This window comes from Gobio gobio, assembly GCF_949357685.1.
Source record: "Gobio gobio genome assembly, chromosome: 23".
In the NCBI taxonomy this organism is placed as follows: domain Eukaryota; kingdom Metazoa; phylum Chordata; class Actinopteri; order Cypriniformes; family Gobionidae; genus Gobio; species Gobio gobio.
This window is the reverse complement of record NC_137119.1, coordinates 20,784,916-20,799,721: the sequence shown is the minus strand read 5'-3', so window position 1 is coordinate 20,799,721 and position 14,806 is coordinate 20,784,916. Positions and strand designations below refer to the sequence as shown.

The window sequence follows — 14,806 nt, the reverse complement described above, 5'->3', positions numbered from 1 at the left end:
AGACCTTTACGTTACAACTTCTTTTACATCGCGATTTTAAAACCAAATTTTTGCGATTTTATAATTATTTTCTTGTAGCAAAATTAAAGAAATATTAACCCTTTCCCTGCCAGTGTTTATGATAATATTTTGTTGTATGAATATCTGAACATGCAATAATGTCAAAAAGAACAGAGCCTCTGCTTTTAAACAAACAAACAAAAAAATTTCTAACTTCATTAATTCTTTTTTTATCAAAACTTGAATGTTGGTAAGTTTCATAAAAAAAGCTAAATTTTTTACAAAAAAGCTGAGAAAATAGTTTTTTTGTCAAAGACCACAACATGCATTAGCAATGCTTTTTATCACTTGTTTCTGCTTCTGTCATTCCTGTGTTTTAATCTGGAGATTCTGTTCTCTTTCAGAAGATGCGTAATAGTGCCCCCTACCGTATAACAGTGAAAACATGGAAAGAGAGAAAATGATGTCAATGGAGGGGAAAGAGTTTAAAAAAACATACTGCAAATGAAAACCATAGCTAAAAGTTGAAATAGGTTGAAGAACCCATATTCTGTTCTCGTATTCTGTTAAAGAACAGTATTTGTACAATCCTTTTTCTTACAATAAAATAAAAGGGTTGCACTTTATTGCCTTAATGTAAAAAGCAATGGGAATTGTATACTCATTTCTATTCATGGAAAGTGCCCCCTAAATTGTCTCGTAACAGACAGGCCCTCCCATATGTTTTTACACTGTTGATGTGTAGCACCACATTTAGAAGACAGCTGTTAAAAGACAAAATATATTACCAATTCTGTAAAGTTTATATAATAATCATCCTCTCTCTTAACATTTATGACATTTGTGACTTTGAAGAGTAATTCACAATCAATATGACTGTCATTTAAATTCAACTACCATTATTCTATTTCACCTTTAACTTCTCTGATTGTCACAGATAAGCATCTCCAGCTGTCATTTGTCTCACAAATTACAAAACTCTTTGAGCTCATCTATTCCCAGCAAGAAACTATAGAGCTCTGAATAGAGGCTGTCTACCTCACTAAATGATACGGGCACCATGATGACTGATGTGCCATTGGTGGAAATGTCCTGGCTCGGTCTCAGATTGAGGATGAGGTATGTGAGGGGCAACAAGCCAAGCAGGTAGACTGCCAGGTTGAGCAAATGAACCTTGCTTCCATATGCCTTCCTGTCCGAATAAAACACAATATTAGAATATTCCATAGTGCGCTTATGTAAACCAGTCTATTTGTTTGAAGTGATGTTAAGACTCTACTGCTGCTATTTTTAACCATACGCACAAAAGTAAAAAGCAGTGACTATTTTATAGAGGACATAAAAACAAGTGACTGTTGAAATTAGCATATCAGTACACTGTAAAAAATCAGGTCTCCAATTGAAAATTTTCTAGTGACTGATCACATCTAAATTTTTTAGTTGGCCAAATTGAATCTCTGTGAATTAAATTGATCAGTCGCTAGAACATTTTCAATTGGAGACCTGATTTTTTTTTACAGTGTAATTGTTTCTCATGGGTATGTCTGTAAACATATTTTTGCATGGCAACACAGTGACAAAACTCATGTTGTCACGTTCTTGTCTTGTTTAGTTTAATAGTATTCAGGGTCATGTCCTGTGTTACCCTGTTCCTGTTTGCTTTGTTTGTTGCCATAGTTTTTAATGATGTTACACACCTGTTTCTTATTCTGTTGATTATCCCTGTGTGTATTTAAGCCCTGAGTTCTTTCTGTTCATTGTTCGGAGCTATCAATGTGCTTGTACCCCTTTTCCAACAGCATTAACAGGGTGCTAGCTCAGAGCTAGTGGTATTGCCGGTTTGGAGTTGGTTCGACTGACGAGCCTTCTAAGAACCGATTTGCCTTTCCACGAGCTAGAGAGCCACCACAGATCCAGGTCTTACGCCACTGTATACATCTCATATTTTCCAGCAACACAAGCATGGCAGCGGCAAACACACCAGGCTTGTTCGAGATGCAATGGCACTGTGCAGACCGATCGGCATATGACATCACTGCAAGAGCGATTCAAAAGCAGGAGTCGTATGCTCTCCAAACACTCTCACGGTACTTTGATGTCATATGTCAATCGGTCTGTTGCATTACTGTTGATGCACATGGCTTTGCAAACCTACATTGGCATCCAAACACGGAGAATCCAACGTGTTCATGCAACTCACCGTAATTGTATAGACAGAGATTATAATCGAGCTGCTATTAGCGCAATTAGCTGCTTTTTCAATAATGGCAATAATGCTTCTTGTTGGTCACGTTAACATCGCCCCCAGCCCCTGATGCAAACGGTTCTTACTTCTAGACCAGCAATGTTTTTGTGCTACTTAAGAACCACCTTTCCTGGTTCAGAGCTGGTGCTTTGAGTGTCAAAAGACAAAGAACTGATTTGAAACTAGGTTCTGGCTCTGAACCAGCACTCAAACTGCCTTGGTGGAAAAAGGGTAAATGAGTGCGTTTACATGCACCATCAATATACGGTTACAACTGGACTTTGTCAATATTGCGATACAATTTTACCTTATGTAAATGCAATACTTCGATCTAAAATGTATTTTGAATTTGATGTGAGTAGATTGCATAACAATCTGTGCAATCTCTTTATTCATACATTCTGGGTCACTGCATGCAACCGTGACAAAACACTGAACCCAGATTAGATTTACCAGCAGAAGAAAAGGATATATATGAATTGACCTGCTGTTCGCCTGCTTCTCCTCGAGCAGAAAGATCACTCCCTCGAGGATCACATGAGAGATTTCTGGCGTGCCTGACCCACTCTCCCGACTGCTCATTATGCATTTTCTACAACACCGGCCTCAACAAGTGGTTGAGGGCACACCTGACCGCCATTCACTGTCTGCTTAACTGATTAAGACAACACTAGCCCCACTCCGGACCCAGAGCCCAGCCAGCCTTCAGTCATGCCCACTATGTATAATAAGCCAAATCCACCACAAACTCTGAGCCCTAGCCCACCACAGAGCGAATGCCAGAGTGTGTCAGTGGCAAATTTTGCCCAAGCACAGAAAGGAGTCTGACCAGGTGCGTGAGCTGACAACAGTGCACACCAATAAAAGTATTTTAGTGGAGTTTGTTGGCATGGATTGGAGCCCCGCACACACTTTCGTTGCTGAGGTAAATGTTATGAACTGGGTCCCTGCTGAATAATTATTGTTTGATAAGATGGATGATAAAATGTGGCAAGATCTCCAGTTTCCGTTAATTATGTCTAGTTCCAAGTCACTTTTGTCATCACTGGTTAACTCCAGCCCCAAGTCTTCTTTGACCCCGCTGATTTAGCCCAGTTCCAGTCTCCTTTGTCCCCGTTGGCTCTGCTGGTTCAGCCCAGTCCCAAGTTATCTTCCTTGCCACTGGTTCAGCCAAGTTCCAAGTCGTCTTCATTTCCGCTAGTTCAGCCCTGTCCCAAGTTGTCTTTGTGGCCGCTGGTTCTGCCCAGCCCCAAGTCTTCTTCATTGCCACTGGTTCCGCCCAGCACCAAGTCTCCTTCATCGTCCAGCACCAAGTCTCCTTTGTCGCAGCACCAATTCTCTTTCATCATCCAGCATCAAGTCTCCTTCATTGTTCAGCATCAAGTCTCCTTCATCGCCAAACACCAAGTCCCCATCATTCTTTGTTTGTTGATGGTCTCGCCCAGCCTCCCTCTCCCTCCTCCACTGCCAAAGCCATCCAGTTCCTCGGCTCCGCTGTCTCCCTTCAGTTCCTCGGATCTCCTAGCTCTGCTTCAGGCACCCATGCCCTGTACTCCACCTCAGCCCCACTCCCTCAGCTCCACCATGGCCTGCCATCCCTCAGGCTCCCTCGTCCCTCTAGCTCCACCTTGTTCTATCGTTGCTCTGGCTTTGCTTTGGACTTGTGAATCTCCTGCTGCGTCTCGACCCTCCACGCCTCTGGTTTCCCTCCAATTCCACCATCATCCTCAGTCTCACCTCACAGGTCTGCCAAGTCCACACATTCACCTCAGTAAAGAAAGCCACCTTTGCCCTCCAGGCCTTCAGTGTCACCCTGGGTCTTCATCTTTTTTGTTCCTCCTGGGTCTCCTCCTATCACGACATTACCTCTGTCAGTTGGGTTCCTGGCTCCATCTTGGCTCCTCCATCAGTTCTGCCGTGGACCTTCATCCTGGCTCTGCTCTGGGTCATCCTCTGGCTTCTCGTCTCCACTCTGGTCCACCTTGGTGTTCCCTTCTGCCAGCCCATCTATGGTCTCATTCTTTGGCTATTTTTCATTGGGGGTGTCATGTCACATAAATAAATAGTAGAAAATTCAGTATCATCACAACTACATTCCTTCTTAGAGTGAAATGGTATTTTGACTTGACTTGACTATTCTTGTTCCCAGCATTTCACAAAAGTGTCCATATTTTAAATGCATGCACATTACTGCAAAGTGCAACAGTTACTGTACAGTGCTTGGCAGTGGTCAAAAACAATTTACACAGTGACGAATTGATCTCTTCTTGTAAACTCAGAGATCTAAATTCAGACAGCAATGAAATTACCACATGACCCCCTGGTGTTTGTCAAAAAAAAAAAGGTAATTAGACCGGGAATTGTTTACCTGTGTGGTTGGAGAAGAACACTGACAATCGGGATTTAAACAGCACTAGCCCCTGTAAATATTAAGGTGACCTTACACCCTCATGAGAAACAATTACCATCTGAATAGGGCTATAGTGAATTAAAACATCACAACCAGAACTGTAGGGACTTTCTGAGAGAGTTACAATACATCTTTAACATACCACTTCATCTCCAGGTATTTTCGGCTCACAGGATGTGTGAGGAGCTCCAGACGGTTGTACCGCACCATTGCCTAGTGAGGTATAAGGGTTATAATTTATTCTCAAACCAAGATGCAAAATAAATCAGAAGTTTGTATTTAATAATGTATACTGCACAATGACCCCATTGTACAAAAGTCAAATGTCACTAGATAAAATGCAAATTTTTTCAGTTTTCTCCTTTAATACACAATTTTACGTTGTTAGAAATTATGCCTTGAAGGAATGTAACCTATAGTAACATGATTTAAAGAGACTTACATTCATAGCTGCCAATGGTTGGAAAGTCATTGTTTTGTCTGTTTTAGCAAACTTCTTCAACTGTATAGGAGCCTGAAGCCACTGAAAATCGTATTTGATCTGCCAATATCAATAAATAAAAATATATATTTTGCATAGCATTAATTCATTTTTTATAGCATTAATAGTTACAATGCAACTGTTTGCACATTTGTGGAAATCTTACATGATAATCTGGACTGTTGGCGTCATGATCAGACTCTTTAATACACCGGTCCAGAAGGTGCTGTACAGAAGAGAGAGAGAGAGGGAGGGGGGGGGGGTGGGGGTTCATGTCAAAGAATTCATCAACAATATCTCAAAGATTTTCTTGAGTTGTGAAGTTAATAGACAGACCATGAAAGACTCTGGGAGGAACTCTATGATGTCCATCACTGCACAGCGGGATTTTGCTTTAAATGTCTTTATTGCCTCAGCAAACCTGCAGTGAAATAATATGTCTTTGTCAACCGTTGACAAACTAAGAGGAGAAAAATATAATAGGTTTTAAAAAAAATAATTTTTGCAAATGTAAACCCACAACTTATTATCTAATAGTGTTCCATTAAAAATCCTACACTGAAATTGTTTTTGAGATATTTTTGTGTTTTATTCAAATGGAACAGGAAACTTAAATGTTTATTGTTGCCTCATTTTAGAAAAAAGTGACATAATGGCTTTTATATACATATACATATACATGTACATATACATATATACACATATATACAGGGTTTTTTGTTTAGTTTTTACTACAGGCATTAATGTCTCGGGTTATGACTATAACCCTTGTTCCACAAGAAGGGGAACGAGACACTGCGTCATCGTGATGACACTTTGGGGAACGCCCCTAGCGTAAAGCGTCTGAAGAATGAATGGAATCAGCCCAATCCTGATTGGTGTTGCGTCATGACGTAGTATGTGACGGCATACCCGGAAGATACAAAAGACGTCTGAACACAACAGAGATAGCGTTCTGCGATGAAGCAAGCGCTCTGTCTGATTGGGTGGACACGAGACGCAGTGTCTCGTTACCCTTCTCGGGGAACAAGGGTTATAGTCATAACCCGAGACATTCCCCTTCGAGGGAACTCGAACTGCGTCATCGTGACAACACTTTGGGGAACGAGTACCCACTATGCCGCACCAATCATACCCAACCTAGTGTGAAGCTGGAACCCAGGCACAACTAGGGGGGCAAGCACTCTAGCGCCAGGCGTCTCAGGGAGATGCAGACTGTAGTATCTAATGAAGGTGTGCGGAGTGGCCCACCCAGCCGCCTCGCAGATCTCTTGCATAGAGGCTTCAGAAAGGAGGGCCACCGAGGAGGCCATGCTCCTGGTGGAATGAGCCCTCACGGTCAACGGTGAAGGCAGATTGCGCACCTGATAAGCCGTGGCTATAGCCTGGACAATCCAGTTACTGATTGTCTGTTTTGAAGCAGGCAGCCCCTTCTGGGGTGAACCAAAACACACCAACAACTGGTCTGACTTTCTCCACTGAGCAGACTTCTCAGAGGGACCTGCCATGGGGGACCGTCCAGCAGGTAGATAATGTCGGAGAACCATACTCGAGTGGGCCACCGGGGTGCTACTAAGAGAAGGCTGATGCCCTCCCGGCGGACACGCTCCATAACTCCCGGGAGCAGAGTGATCGGGGGAAAAGCATACAGACGCAGCCTCGCCACGTCTGTGCCATGGCATCCAGCCACAGCGGGGCCGGATGGGTGAGGGTGAACCACAGTGGGCAGTGGGACGTCTCTCGAGACGCGAAGAGATCCACTTCCACCAGGCCAAACCTCTCGCACAGGGCCTCCACCACCTCAGGGTGGAGTCGCCATTCCCCGGGCCTCAGCCCCTGCATCGACAGGATGTCTGCTCCCTGGTTTTGGTCCCCGGGGATGTACATCGTCCTGAGGGATGACAACCTCCCCTGGGACCACAGGAGGACCTGGTGTTCCAGTCTGCATAGAGGGCACGACTTCAGGCCCCCCTGATGATTCAGATACGATACTGCGGCCGTATAGTCGGATCGTATCAGGACATGTTTGCCGCGGAGGTCCGGGAAAAAAGCTCCTCAAGAGCACCAGCCCCTGGGGCAGAAACTAAGGTTTCTTCCATACAATGAGGGAACGAAGGCCACTGCGCATTACCCTGATCATACAGAATGGATTTCCCTTCAAGGAAAGCCCCTTGGTTCACTTCCGTATCAGGACATGGTGGCCGCGGAGGTCTGGGAAAAAGCTCCTCAGAGCTTTGTAGACCGCCAGCATTTCCAGGCAGTTGATGTGCCAGGAGGAATGCTGGGTCTCCCATAGACCTCTGCAAAGCGGCCTTCCCTGACCGTGCCCCAACCGGTGAGAGGAGGCATCCGTTTGAATGGTCTTCCGACAACATGATGCTCCCAGCACCAGCCCCTGGGGCAGAAACCAAGGTTTTTTCCATATGACGAGGGAACGAAGGCCACTGCGCGTTACCCTGGTCATACAGAATGGATTTCCCCTCAAGGAAAGCCCCCTGGTTCCCAAGCACCACTGTAGGGGTCTCATGCGTAGCAGGCCAAGAGATATTCTGTTGGACACAGCTGCCATAAGTCCCAGTAGTGCTAAACTGCTACACTGTGATGCTGCGGCCTAGCTTCATTTTGGAGACCATTGCCCGTATCACTCGATACGCGCAGGGAACAATTGTGCCCACAACGTAGAGAATCCCATACGGCTCCCAGGAACAGGGTTCTCTGAGAAGGCGTCAACACGCTACTGTGTGTAGAGTCTCAACCCCAAGCACTGAGAGCAGCCAAGGACGACATCTCAATGCCGAACTGCTGCTACTCGCGAGGGAAAAAGCCAGGCCGTATGGAGGAACCCGATAATGATACGCTTCGCCCCCGAAAGCGAACTTCAGGAATTCCCCGTGACACAGAAGGATGGATACATGGAAGTATGCATCCTCTTTAGATCCACCGTGACAGGCCAGTCCTGGATCAGATTGGATTTGAATCACGACATGGAAATGCTTAAGCAAACTTAAACCGAAGCGTACTAGACGGCGGGAGCACAGCATCGATTCCCAAAAGCTCCACAGGGGAGGCGACCTCGACCGCTCCTACCCGGGAGAGGGGGCTGGCCAGCAGGGGCCTCATCTAAGGGAGCAGCTCGACAGGGCCGCAAAACTAGGGCGGACACTGCGATTAGCAATTGCCTGAAACTGATGTGTCCTGCAGGCCACAAGGCGGCGAGAACGACATCAACCTCAGGAGGGCTCCAGGAGGAGCAGCCTCACCATGCATGGAAGCAGCCTCCTCAGGAACTGTCCATGCATGATTTGCTCCCATCTTAGATCAATATCCAGACAAGTCAAACACGCTTGGGCGACAGACCAATTAAAAGTATCTAACTTATCAAAGTCAGATAACATGACACTCAATTCCTCAGAATTAAATGCCATCATAATCACCCAACCCGTCTGACCTGGTCTGAATGATAGGCTGAGTAAAAAATACATCTAACTCCTCAAAGTCAGATAATATTTTAATTTAATTCCTCGGAATTAAATGCAGTCTCAAATACGGTGAAACATGGTCTGAATGATAGGCTGAATATCTAACTCCTCAAAGTCAGATCAAATTTAATTTAATTCCTCAGAATTAAATGCAGCCATAATCATCAGACGATACTGTTTTATTGTATTTATACAGACTCGTAAACCACACGTTGCCTCAGCAACGTGGTTCAAGCCGCTATAATACAATTGGCTTTCATCCCTCGAGAAGAAAGCCAACAGGCGCGAGGCTGAAACACCCGAAAGGCGCACGGCACATGCATTCTCACCGTGTCACGTTGTATCACTTTAATAGCAGACCCAAAACCTATGCGCCGCCTCGGCAACGCGGGATTGAATCTTGCATTAGGAGCCTCGATACGGAGCCCTCAGAATCCGACAGCTCACGCATCGGGTCCTCCACCCCGGGGGAAGAAGCCGCAGCGCGGGCTTCCACACGGGGAAGGAGAACAATGGAACTGTCCAACAGGGAAGGAGAAGATGCCTCAGCACTCTTAGGTTCCCCTTGACAGACCCATCTGCGAGCCCCATGATTGATCAACCGTGCTGCCTCAACAGGCACAGGATCAGCCACGGAGTTCGCGAGCCGTAAGAAAATGCTTGTGAAAACAACGTTGGTAGACAAACAACACCAAATAAAACTGACAAACACAGAGCGCTAACGCTGAAGAGCAGAAAGCTATCTCTGTTGTGTTCAGACGTCCTTTTGTATCTTCCGGGTATGCCGTCACATACTACGTCATGACGCAACACCAATCAGGATTGGGCAGATTCCATTCATTCTTCAGACGCTTTACGCTAAGGGCGTTCCCCAAAGTGTCGTCACGATGACGCAGTTCGAGTTCCCTCGAAGGGGAACTTTGGGGTGTCCCAGCAATGCAAGGCTATTAGCATGGTCATCTTGAACGTGGGTGTCTCCTTACCTCTCACTTTCGATGGCGGCGTTCACTACATCTTTTTTCTCATTTCGCACAGCTTCATGCAAAAAAGAGTTGTCAGCATTGTTGAGTGTGATTTCAGCTCCTCGGTCCAATAACAGCAAAACAGCACCTTCATGTCCCGCTTGTGCAGCAATGTGAAGAGCTGTGTTCTATTAAAGCATACATGTATGATTAAAAGGCAGTGTCATTCAAACTTATCATAAATGACAATTGCTTTCATTAATAAATATAGTATAGTAAAAGTACAAAAATAAATACATTTTTTTTTAAAACATCTAATGCTCAACAAGTATGCATTTATTTGACAACATACAGTAAAAATAGTAATATTTTTAAATATTATTACATTTTAAAATATCTGTATTCTAATGTAATATTTTAAAATGTAATTTATTGTTGTGATGGCAAAGCTGAATTTTCAGCATCATTACTCCAGTCTTCAGTGTCTCATGATCCTCCAGAAATCATTCTAATATGCTGATTTGGTGTTCAAGAAAAATTAACATTCTTTGATGAATAGAAAGTTTTACATTGTAACTTTGTAAATGTCTTACATACTTATAATGTATCCTTGCTGAATAAAGGTATTAATTTCTTCCTTCACAATCTTACGACCAAATTTTCTTTCACAGCATAGTTTCCTATGGCTTGGTAATTGTATTGTTCAAACTGACTGTGCTCCACAGGTGTTAGGGATTGTTATGCCGCTTACCCCATCTTCATTTGTTCCATCTAGTAGTTTGACATTGGCTGCGAGGAGGATTTTCATTGTCTGTGTGTATCCTTCAGCCGCAGCATGATGTAAACAGGACCAGCCTTTGTAATCACTAGAGATTCCAAATGAGATTCCAAAATTACAAATTACTAAAGAAATTACTTATGACAGAACATCCAGCTGAATGAACTCACAACGGAACCAAGTGCATTTTGTGTAGTTGGCGCTAACCTAGCTAAAAAGTACACTGTAAAAATGAACAAGCTCATTCAACTTAAAATAATTTGTAACCTGGCTGCCTTGAAATTTTGTGTTAAGCTAGCTAAGAAACTTAAGTTGTTTGCACATATATTGGAGTTCCTTAAACATAAAATTAATCGTTGGGATAACAAAGATGAAGCTGACAAAATAGTCTGAGCAACTTTAATTTAAAAGTTTAATGAAAAAGTTTTTTAGTTACTCCAACAAGACATTAAAAGTTCAATAAACTTAAATCCCAGTTGAGGCAACATACAATGAGTTACACCAACAAACTTTTTCTGCCATCTTAAGTTGTTTAAACTAAGTATCTTGTTGAGTCAATTTATAATTAATAGTTGTGCCAACAATGTAAAAATTGGCTTAACTACGCATTTTGTTGAATCAACTCGTTTTTTTAAGGCAGCCAGGTTACTTTTTCAAGAATAGTTAGTTGTAGTTGGAATGTTAAGTTCATACAACAGACTGAACTGCGTAATTTGCCCACACAACTCAAGTTTCTGTTTTCTAATACTACTACATAAAAATGATTCATTGACATAGAAGACTTTGTAGAATAATAGCAGAATGCTATTTTACTTTTATTTTCATTTAAAAATCGACAAAATAGCTACAAAATTACATTTCATATTCACATTTCTGTTTTTGTGAAATATAAAAGCTAAAGTTTAAACTGCTGAAAATTGCCATTTCATAACGTTACATGAACATTTACCTAAAAAAAGTATGCAAATGAGCTTCAGTATACAAAAGAACTGTAAATATAGAAATAAAAAGTATTTCTTCCTTAAAGTAGAACAGCTTACTGCCTTAAAGGGATAGTTCACCCAAAAATGAAAATGTGATGGGGTTTTTTTCTGCTTACCCCCAGGCCATCCAAGACGTAGGTGTCTTTGTTTCTTTAGGAGAACACAAATGATGATTTTTAACTCCAACCGTTGCAGTATCCAGTTGTATAATGCATGTCAATGGTGTCAGTAGAGTATAAGAGCTATGAGAGTAAAAAACACATAGACATACGAATCCATATTAAACCCTGCGACTCGTGATGACACATTGATGTCTTAAAACACGAAACCATCGGTTTCTGTGAAAAACCGAACTGTACTTGTTATCATTTTACCTCTGACCAGACGAATGTCATCAGGTCTCCAGACCGCCATTACTTCCAGCGAATAAGGTCAAAATACTGCCGTGATCATAGATATATATATATATATATATTCTTCATTAGTGCCTGCGTGGAGCGGTCAAATGAAGAATCTATGTATATATCTATGATCACGCAGTATTTTGACCTTATTCGCTGGAAGTAATGGTGCTCTTCAGACCAGACCAGACATTCATCTCAGAGGTAAAATAATAGCATAAATACAGCTCAGTTTCTTACAGAAACCGATCGTTTTGTGTCTTAAGACATGTGTCGTCACAAGTCGCAGGGTTTAATATGGATTCGTATATCTATGTGTTTTACTCTCATAGTTGTCATATTCTAAACAGGCCCCAGTGACATGCATTATACAACTGGATACTGCAACGGTTGGTGTTAAAAATCTTCATTTGTGTTCTACTGAAGAAACAAACACACCTACATCTTGGATGGCCTGGGGGTAAGCAGAAAAACATCAAATGTTCATTTTTGGGTGAACTATCCCATTAAAAGAGATGTAGTTAAATTGAAATGTTTTGATAACAGTAAGCAGCTGGAAATTGACATTACATAACATGTACATTTAACATTTATCTTAAAAAATATGCAATATGCAAACTAGTTATAGTAGACAAAAGTATCTCCTTTGCCAGTAGTGCTTGGCTGCTTCTGCCTTCCTCAGTCGAGAAGATGAGAAGACCAACGTCAACTTCTGTTATTGCCTCTTGTTCGGAACCTGTAGTCTAAAGAACATAATTAAGTATTTAGTAATTAAATTATGACATGGGGGTGAGTAAATTATCAGCAAAAGTTTATTTAAAAGTCAACTAATCCTTTAATGTTATGAAGTGACGAGAATACTTTGTGGGGGAAAAAAAACAAAATAAAAACTTTGTTCAGTAATTTCTTTTTCCAATTTCATCAAAATATCTTAATTTGTGTTCTGAAGATGAGCGAAGGTCTTACAGGTTTACAAACAGTAAAGATTTTTATTTGAAATCATGGTCCTTGGTGATTCATATCATTCAAAACAATGGCTACTGTCATCATAGGTATTAGTTTTGTTTTATCTGTATGCGGTTTTTTTTTTTTTCACTCTGAAGTGACGGTAGCTGGTATCACCAAGGACCACTGTTAAAAAAATACCTACTTCTTTGATGAACTGTAGCTGAGTAAGTTAATAGCAAATTTACCAAAACCTTTAAAGGGTTAGGGTTAATTCTGTCATTAATGACTTACCCTCATATCTTTCGACACCCGTAAGACATCTTCTTAGAACCAGTTTCTACTTCCAGAAGTTCATCTTCTGAACACAAATGAAGATATTTTAGTGTAAATCCGATGGCTCAGAAAGGCCTCCATTGGCACAATGTACATTACACTCTCAAGACCCATAAAAGGTACTAAAGACGTCGTTACAAAGTCCATCTCACTACAGTGGTTCTACAATAACTTTATGAAGCGACGAGAATTAGTTTCTGTGCGCAAAAAACCCCCCTAAATAACGACTTATATAGTGATGATCGATTTCAAAACACTACATCATGAAGCTTCGATGCGTTATGAATCCTTCGAAGCTTCATGATGTAATGTTTTGAAAGTTATTGTAGAACCACTGTAGTGAGATGGACTTTGTAACATCTTTACTAGCTTTTATGGGTCTTGAGATTGCAAATTACATTGTGCCAATGGAGGCCTCACTGAGCCATCAGATTTCAACTAAAATATCTTTATTTGTGTTCTGAAGATAAACGGAGGTCTTACGGGTGTGGAACGATATGAGGGCAAGTCATTAATAATAGAATTGACATTTTTGGGTGAACTAACCCTTTGATAAATGTTTTTTTTTACTGTGACAACAGTTAACAATGTCATAAACTCAATAATTTCACGCACCTCACAGACACGGATTAAACTGTTGGGATCCGCCTTTAGTATGCTTCATTATTCGCGTTTTTCACGTTAAGCGTTTTAGAATTTCCCCACTGCACTGCCTTTTTTGGTTGACTTGTTTTTTGTTTTTTTTTCTTTAGAAAATAGCAGTGTGCTCAGTTTTTGAAGGGTGCGTCTCAATCAGTTCCCTGGTTCAGTAGTCAGGGCACTGATCAGGACATAAGTCAATGGCCTGACTCCCTGATCAGTGCCCTGACTACTGAACTAGGGAGCTGATTGAGGCAGTCTTAATGTCTCTAGGCAACCGCTGTCCTGTCAGTCTAATCAAGGTAACGGTCGCCACAACGCAAGACCCGCCTCTCGATTCATTTCATTGGAACTTCAGCACTCAGAGCGCTCCTTCTAACGCGAAGCTCTAGGGGCGCAAAAGCAGCGCGCATAACGCTCTCTGCAAACCGACATCTATTCAAAAAAGGCTCTCGCTGCAAAAACACGTTCTGTGTGTTCTGCCTCGGCGCTCGTCGATATCAAAAATGACTGAGATGGCCAATCAAATCAAAGCAGGCGGGGTTTTCGTTCTCTTGTCTCGTGCAGCCTTCACACAGACAAAGCACTTAAATATATCACTTAATGCCATGATGGGGACTCTATTCTTTCCGGTGAAATCACTAAACAAAATGCCCACAAACGTGTCCATGCTCTTAATATACATTCATTGAACATCTTTGATTTTAATGAAGAAAAAAAATTTGAGGGCGGATTAGAACCTGAAACCTTTGACACTATGAGCACTACCACAAGACCACTACGAAACATGTTTAAAGCGGATGCATTTATTCACTAACAGGAAGAATCCCGAGACGAGACTAATGATATATCTGACGCAAACTACACGTTATTTGCAAATAGTCCGAAAATTAATATTCCCAAATAGAATTAGAGGTAGAATTTTCTTTATGCTTTATAAAAATAAGACATAGTGGCATAAGACATTTGTATTGCATACAATATAGGTTATGGTCATTTCATGGCTTTCTGAGGTAAATTTAACATTTTGTGACTGTTTACAAGCTGTTTTAATGATATCCAAGGGCTGAAACAGTGCTTACACGAGACATTATTCTACATTCAATCCTACGACATTAATTCGTTGCCCCGTGATTCAATTGTGGTC

At 41.9% G+C, this 14,806-nt stretch overlaps 1 protein-coding gene across 1 annotated transcript in view; it reads right to left on the bottom strand.

The window, feature by feature from the left end:
- Positions 1-14,806, bottom strand: part of trpa1b (transient receptor potential cation channel, subfamily A, member 1b) — a 61,102-nt gene that overhangs the window by 21,887 nt on the left and 24,409 nt on the right. Inside the window, exons 14-20 of the mRNA XM_079805736.1 lie at positions 10,329-10,443; positions 9,599-9,765; positions 5,473-5,557; positions 5,303-5,362; positions 5,098-5,196; positions 4,798-4,868; positions 1,039-1,192 (exon numbers count right to left, since the gene is read on the bottom strand). Coding sequence (XP_079661862.1) covers positions 1,039-1,192; positions 4,798-4,868; positions 5,098-5,196; positions 5,303-5,362; positions 5,473-5,557; positions 9,599-9,765; positions 10,329-10,443 — 751 coding nt within the window. The remainder of the gene's footprint in view (positions 1-1,038; positions 1,193-4,797; positions 4,869-5,097; positions 5,197-5,302; positions 5,363-5,472; positions 5,558-9,598; positions 9,766-10,328; positions 10,444-14,806) is intronic.